Source organism: Gossypium hirsutum, chromosome A11, assembly GCF_007990345.1.
Source record: "Gossypium hirsutum isolate 1008001.06 chromosome A11, Gossypium_hirsutum_v2.1, whole genome shotgun sequence".
Taxonomy (NCBI): Eukaryota; Viridiplantae; Streptophyta; class Magnoliopsida; order Malvales; family Malvaceae; genus Gossypium; species Gossypium hirsutum.
This window is the reverse complement of record NC_053434.1, coordinates 80,681,236-80,688,915: the sequence shown is the minus strand read 5'-3', so window position 1 is coordinate 80,688,915 and position 7,680 is coordinate 80,681,236. Positions and strand designations below refer to the sequence as shown.

General features: G+C 40.5%; 1 protein-coding gene across 1 annotated transcript; it reads left to right on the top strand.

Annotated features, from left to right (window-relative positions):
- The first annotated feature begins 6,035 nt into the window (after nt 1–6,035).
- LOC107956447 (uncharacterized) lies at nt 6,036–7,383 on the top strand. Its single transcript, XM_016892118.2, has 3 exons — nt 6,036–6,527; nt 6,668–7,024; nt 7,219–7,383. Exons 1-3 carry the CDS (start codon nt 6,036–6,038, stop codon nt 7,381–7,383), a joined length of 1,014 nt encoding a protein of 337 aa, XP_016747607.2.
- The last annotated feature ends 297 nt before the right edge of the window (nt 7,384–7,680 follow it).

Sequence of the window (7,680 nt, the reverse complement as noted above, 5' to 3'; positions counted from 1 at the left end):
ATCCGTTACCGCGTATCGATGATTTGTTCGACCAACTGAAGGGAGCCTCAATGTTATCAAAAATAGATCTAAGATCGGGCTATTATCAGTTGCGAATTCGAGAATCGGACATACCCAAAACTGCCTTCAGGACGAGATATGGTCACTACGAGTTCTTAGTGATGCCGTTTGGGCTCACTAATGCCCCTGTGGTATTTATGGATTTGATGAATCGGATCTTCAGACCATATTTGGATCGGTTCGTAGTTGTGTTCATTGATGACATCTTGGTCTATTCAAGAGATGAGACCGAACATGCTGAGCATCTAAGGCTAGTGTTGCAAAATTTTGCGGGATAAGTAGTTATATGCTAAGTTCAGTAAGTGTGAGTTCTGGTTAAGAGAGGTTAGCTTCTTGGGTCATATAGTATCCGCATCGGGTATTCGAGTTGACCCGAACAAAATTTCAGCCATACTTAACTGGAAACCTCCGAGAAATATTACTGAGTTTCGGAGCTTTTTGGGGCTCGCCGGTTATTACCGACGATTTGTCAAAGATTTCTCGATGATAGCCACACCAATGACGAAGCTACTTCAAAAGGATGTTAAGTTCGAATGGACGGAGAAATGTCAGAAAAGTTTTGATCAACTAAAAACTTATTTGACTGAAGCTCCAATTTTAGTGCAACCCGAATCAGGCAAAGAGTTTGTCATTTATAGTGACGCATCCCTACTTGGGTTGGGTTGCGTATTGATGCAAGAAGGTCGAGTGGTGGCCTATGCGTCGAGACAATTAAAGCCACATGAGAAAAATTATCCGACCCATGATCTTGAAATAGCTGCCATCGTATTTGCTTTAAAAATATGGCGACATTACTTATTTGGTGAAAAGTGCCATGTATTTTCGGATCACAAAAGTTTCAAATATTTGATGACTCAAAGAGACTTAAATCTACGATAAAGACGTTGGCTTGAGTTGTTGAAAGATTACGAGCTTGTCATTGATTACCACCCGGGAAAGGCTAATGTGGTTGCGGACGCCTTAAGCCGGAAATCATTGTTTGCTTTACGAGCGATGAATGTGCACTTGTCTGTTCTACCCGACAATGTGTTAGTAGCTGAATTAAAAGCCAAACCATTATTGATTCATCAAATTCGTGAAGCCCAGAAAGTTGATGATGAATTGGTTGCAAAACGGGCTGAGTGTGCTCCGAACAAGGAATCGGAGTTTCAAATTGATGATGATGATTGTTTGAGGTTCAGAAGTCATTTGTGTGTTCCAAGGAATTCGGAACTCATTTCGATGATTCTGAACGAAGCCCATTGTAGCCGAATGTCAATTCACCCGGGGAGTACGAAAATGTACAACGATTTGAAACGTTGGTTTTGGTGGCATGGTATGAAACGAGACATCTCCGACTTTGTTTCGAGATGTTTAATATGTCAACAAGTGAAAGCGGAACATCAAGTGCCTTCTGGATTACTTCAGCCGATCATGATACCTGAGTGGAAATGGGATCGAGTCATAATGGACTTTGTGTCCGGACTGCCATTGTCAGCAAGTAAGAAGGATGCGATTTGGGTTGTTGTCGATAGACTGACTAAGTCGGCTCACTTTATCCCCGTGCATACGGATTTTTCATTGGATAAACTAGCTGAATTGTACATTTCTCAAATTGTGAGATTACACGGGGTACCTATTTCTATCGTGTCGGATAGAGATCCGAGATTCACCTCACGATGTTGGAGGAAATTGCAAGAAGCTTTGGGTACCAAGCTGCATTTTAGCACTGCTTTTCATCCCCAAACCGATGGTCAATCTGAGCGGATAATTCAGATACTTGAGGATATGTTGAGATGTTGCATCCTCGAGTTCAGTGGTTCATGGGAACGGTATTTACCTTTGATTGAATTCGCTTACAACAATAGTTTTCAATCAAGTATTAAGATGGCACCTTACGAGGCTTTGTACGGTCGTAAATGTCGTACACCATTGTTTTGGACCGAGCTCGGTGAAAGTAAAATTTTCGGAGTTGATTTGATTAAGGATGCCGAACAGAAAGTAAAGGTAATCCGTGAAAGTCTGAAGGTAGCCACAGATCGTCAGAAATCGTATGCGGATTTGAAACGAAAGGACATTGAATATCAGGTGGGAGATAAAGTGTTCCTTAAAGTTTCGCCTTGGAAAAAGGTACTCAGGTTTGACCGTAAGGGCAAGTTGAGCCCGAGATTCATTAGGCCATACAAAATCTCCGAACGAGTTGGTCCGGTTGCGTATAGATTGATTTTGCCCCCTGAGCTTGAAAAGATTCACGACGTCTTTCATGTTTCGATGCTTCGACGCTATCGATCTGATCCATCGCACATAATTAGCCCATCAGAGGTTGAAATTCAAGCCGATATGAGTTATGAAGAAGAACTGATGCGTATCCTAGCTCGTGAAGTGAAGGAGTTGCGAAACAAAAGGGTTCCGTTAGTGAAGGTGTTATGGCTCAAACACGGGATCGAGGAAGCTACTTGGGAAATCGAGAGCTCGATGAAAGAACGATACTCAAACCTATTTACCGGTAAGATTTTCGGGGACGAAAATTTCTTAAGTGGGGGAGAGTTGTGACAGCCCAAAATTGACCCTAGTCGGCAAGTGGTTTCGGGACCGCTAAACCGAGTCACCGAAATGTTTGGATGTGATATTTATTGTCTAGAATATGTAATTATGAATGTGTGAAAATTTCAAGCTTCGATTTAGTCGATTGCATGTGAATTTAGTCAATAGGACTTATGTGAGAAAATTTTGAAATGTGATAGGTCAAAGCATAAGGACCTATTAGTGCATGAAATAAAAAGGAGGGACTTGCATGTCAAATTCCCCCCCTAATGAGTAGTGGCCGGCCATGACAAGCATGGTAGACCAAGTGTGATGGGCAAGACATGTCATAGACATGTCTTGTTGGTGCATCATGGGTGGAAAAAAAAATAATGAGCATGGAAATTAAATAATGAAAGGGAATATGATGAAAACAAAAAAAAAAGTGTGTGGTTGTTTCTCCCCCCCCCCATTTTGCCGAAACTAGAAAGAAAAACAAAAAAAAAAGTGCTCATCCTTTGGTTCATCCTTGGCCAAAAATTTTAAGGAGGAAGGAAGAAGAAAGGTTGAAGAGGTTCGGCCATGCATGTAGCTAGGCTAAGGTATGTTTGATGATGTTCCATGAGATGCATGCATGTTTTAGTTGTTAGCTTGAGTTCTACCTAGCCCATGGTCTAAATCTTGCTATGTGATGGAAATGACACTCGGCCATGGATGCATCATTCTTGGTTGATGTTTGATGTTGTGGTGATGAGGCATGAAGATGAGTTAAGATTCAGCCTAGGTGGATTTTGTGTTAATGCCATTGCATGCTAAATATGAAGCTTGTTAATGATGCATGTGATGGTGGATTGATGATTCTTGAATCTCCTTTTTAGCATTTTTGAGTGAGCACATATGTGCATTGGTTGCTAGATGGGGAAGAATCGGCTAGCAAGTTGTGTGCTAAGGCCGAATATAACTTTTGTATGTTAATGAGCAATGCATGTGTTAAATTGATGGAAAGGGAGAGGATGCTTTACTAGTGTATAAATGTGTGTATTAGCCAAGTTTTGAACTTGAAACAAGATGATATTTATAATCAATACAAGTAACCATACTTGTAGGAAGTATTAAGCATATAATCGGCCCCAACATAGACATGCATATTCGGCCATAGGAAGAAGATTTGGTGTTGCATGTATTCGGTTGGAGGCAAGCATATTGATGCTTTTGTCTTGGCTTAGAAAATTCGGCCAAGGGGGGGAAAATTAGCTAAAATGTTGAGTTTGATTCATGATTCCGTACATATGTGACTTTAATGTCTAATGTATAAATATGGGCTAAGTGCCTTGTGTTCCTCTTTTCGATGCTCAAATGATTAAATCAATTTATTTGTTTAATTAAGCTCAAGAGCAAAGGGGAACTAAATCTGATAAAGGGAAGGAAAAAGTGGTCGAATAGCCATCGGAATCGTTCGACAACATCCGAGGTAAGTTCTTGAGTAAGAGAGCTTAAATTAAGATTTGATTAGATCATGTTTTAAGCAAATCAAAATCATGCTCTTTGTGTGTGGCTATTGAGCCGAAATTGCATGAATGATAAGTGTCTTGTGTTTGAGTTTTGCTAACGAAAATGAAATACGAATGTGCCATGATTTATGGTTAAATGTGCATGGTTATTTGAATGATGTCCGGGCTAAGTCCCGAAGGCTTTGTGCTAAGTGACCATATCCGGACTAAGATCCGAAGGCATTTGTGCGAGATACTAAATCCGGACTAATATCCGAAGGCATTTGTGCGAGATACTAATTCTGGGCTAAGCCCGAAGGCATTTGTGCGAGTTACTAAATCCGGGTTAAGTCCCGAAGGCATTTGTGCGAATTACTATAACCGGGCTATGTCCCGAAGGCATTTGAACGAGGAGCTATATCCGGTTAAATTCCGAAGGTACGTGATTTGGGAATGAATGATCTTGCTGTAAAAATTTCAGTTAATACTCTAGAAACATCCCAACATTGAGGTATGTTTCGTATGTGCTTGAATTTAGTTGAGCCCTTACAAAGAAGTATTCGCTCAGTTGATAAACGAGCTACCAGCCTTTGGCTAAGTTGATCTTTTGTGTATGTACATAAGGGTTGGTAATGCGAAGCAAGTATGATATCGAAAATTTGTGCATATGAAATTATCCGTTTAGCTATATGAATGCTATACTTTTGTTGTGCTGGAATTCCCTGCTCAAAACTTAGTAAGCATAAATTGCTTACTCCATTTCATTGCTCCTCTGTTTTATAGATTTGGTTCTCCAGCTATCGGACTCGGGATCTTGAAGTCAAAGTCGCCCACACTATCAAAGCCCCCCTTTTGGTACAATTTTGGTTGAACTTCGAAATGGCATGTATAGGACTACCCGTTTGTTGTGGGTCGTGGACCCTTTGGACTTGTATAATTTTGGATAGCCATGCGAAAATGGCTTATATGTGTTTGAGTATAATGTTATAATCATTTGGTGTGGATATGCTTGACAAGGATTGGCCATGGGAATGGTTAATCACCATCATAAATTGTGCTATTTATGCAAAAAGGGCTAGTTGAATCATGGAAACCTTGAAATAGGTAAAGTCTACCTTAAAGGCAGATGCTGACAGCAGCAGTGATGTAGATTTGGAAAATCACTAAAAATAGTAGGAATGGAATTAAATAGTGAATAAATTATGTAAACGAACCTTGATGAATCTATTTTCATAGGAAAGTAACGAAACAATCATACGGACAGTATGTTAAGAGATATTCAGGTTCTCGTGAGACAGGGCCAGAACGGTTTCTGGATTCCCTGTTCCGACTTTGGAAATTCATTATAAATTAACCAGAGGTAATTAGGAGTCATACCATATATGTATAGATTCCTCTCTTAGTCTAGTTTCTATAGAAACAAACGGCATCAGTATTGAAGCTCTGTGCAGGGAGATATCCAGGTCGTAATGTGCAAAGGTCAGTGTAGTCGACCCCTGTAACATGGGAGAATTTGACTAATAAACTGTACTAATTGGCCCGACCAAAAATTCTAGAAAAAAATATGTAGATGGCATATGAGTCTAGTTTCAGGGAAAAATCACGAAACTGATTTTTGAGTTCTGAACCTCAAGATATGATTTTTAAAGTGACTACTACACAGATTGGCAGTGTCTGGGAAATTTTTTTTATAAGGGGTTTAAAGTCTGTTAACACCTCGTGTTCGACTCCGGTGTCAGTCTCGGGTTCGGGGTGTTACAATCCATTACAACTTGGGCTGATCTATCTCGTTTATTCCTTAACAGGTTTTTCCCTGCATCACGAGCGGCTGAGTTAAGAAGAGAAATCGTGGGCATAAGGCAAAAAGACGCAGAGACTCTATACGACTATTGGGAGCGATTTAAGAAGTTGTGTGCAAGTTTCCCACAACACGGTATAACGGAATAGTCTTTGCTCCAGTACTTTTATGAAGGCTTGAAACCCATGGAGATGAATATGGTAGATGCCGCGAGTGGAGGAGCGTTAGTCAACATGACTCCACAACAAGCAAGAGACTTAATCCCCATAATGGCTGCGAATTCCCAGCAATTTCGAGCCAATCCTGAACCCCCTAGAAGGGTTCACCAGCTAAGTAATTCTACCATTGAAGATAGACTTGATAGACTTACTAATATTGTGAATTCTCTTGTTATAGAAAAATCGAAACCAGCCCGAGTATGTGGAATATGTACTACACCTGAACATACGACTAATGCGTGCCTTAGTCTGTGTGACGATTCTATGGCCAATTTAGAAGCTGTGGGAAATTTTCCTGGGCCACCACAAAGACGATACGACCCTTACGCCAATACCTACAACCCAGGATGGAGGGACCACCCTAATTTTAGTTATGGGGCTAATCCACGATATAACCGGCCATACCAAAATTGGGCCCCACAACAGTCGCAAGATTCAGGTAATTCTCTGGAAACTTTGGTCAATAAATTAGCAACTAATGTCCTTGATTTTCAATAGTAAACTCTCAATTTTCAAAGAGAAATGAAGGGTTTTCAGCAGAAAACTGAAGCATCCATAAGGGAGTTGACCACATCAATTGAGAAATTAAACTCTCAAAGGAAACTGCCATCACAAACAGAACCAAATCCGAGACAGAATGCAAATGCAGTATCGTTACGAAGCAGAAAGGTCCTGGAACCAGTTCCTCGCAAGAATCTTGGTCAAGGATCGCCCAAGAAACTCTAGAAAATGACGAACAGATCCGAGCGAAACCCCCACTGCCAAAAATCCAACCTCTACTCCCAGGACGATTAAATCAGTGTCGAAAAAGTAAGGAAGACAAGGACATTCTCGAAACATTCAGGAATGTTGAGATCAACTTACCACTGTTAGATGCCATTGGACAAATTCCGCAGTATGCCAAGTTCCTCAAAGAACTTTGCACCAACAAACGAAAACTAACAGGTAATGAAAAGGTAAGTGTTGGTGAGAATGTTTTCGCAGTTCTACAGCAGAAAATGCTGGTTAAATGCAAAGATAGGGGTATTTCACTATTCCATGCAAAATTGGTCATTTAGAAATTAAAAAGGCTATGTGCGATTTAGGGGCCTCCATAAATGTAATGCCTTATTCTATTTATGAATCACTTAATGCGGGTTTTTTGACAAAGATAGGTGTTACCATTCAGTTGGCAGATAGGTCCATTGTGCATCCCGAAGGGGTCCTCGAGGACGTATTAGTCAAAGTCAATGGGCTTATCTTCCCTGCAAATTTTTATGTGATAAAAATGGAGGAGGATAACACTCCTGGGTCTTCAAACATCTTGTTGGGGTGACCTTTCCTTAGTACTGCGAATACTAAGATTGATGTACGAAGCAGAACCCTCACGATGGAGTTTGACGCGGAGATCGTGAAGTTTAACGTTTATGGCACTATTAGTCACCCAAGTGAAGTCTTGGACGTAAACCGTGTCGACATAATTGCCTCATCAGTAGAAAAAACTTTTGAGTCATCTTATGGAGATAAACCTAAAATGACGTTTGATGATTTTGAATCTGTTAATAAATTATTGGCTCCTATGGATACTAAACTTCTACCTTCTGTTGTGCAGGCACCAGATCCGAAATTAAAA

Bases quoted from the DNA above. Each gene is read 5' to 3' on its own strand.
- LOC107956447 (XM_016892118.2), top strand. From the start codon at position 6,036: ATGGAGATGAATATGGTAGATGCCGCGAGTGGAGGAGCGTTAGTCAAC. The intron at 6,528-6,667 runs GTCAATAAATTA...AAACTCTCAAAG, and splicing joins GTAATTCTCTGGAAACTTTG to GAAACTGCCATCACAAACAG. The intron at 7,025-7,218 runs GTAAGTGTTGGT...TTTTTGACAAAG, and splicing joins AACTAACAGGTAATGAAAAG to ATAGGTGTTACCATTCAGTT.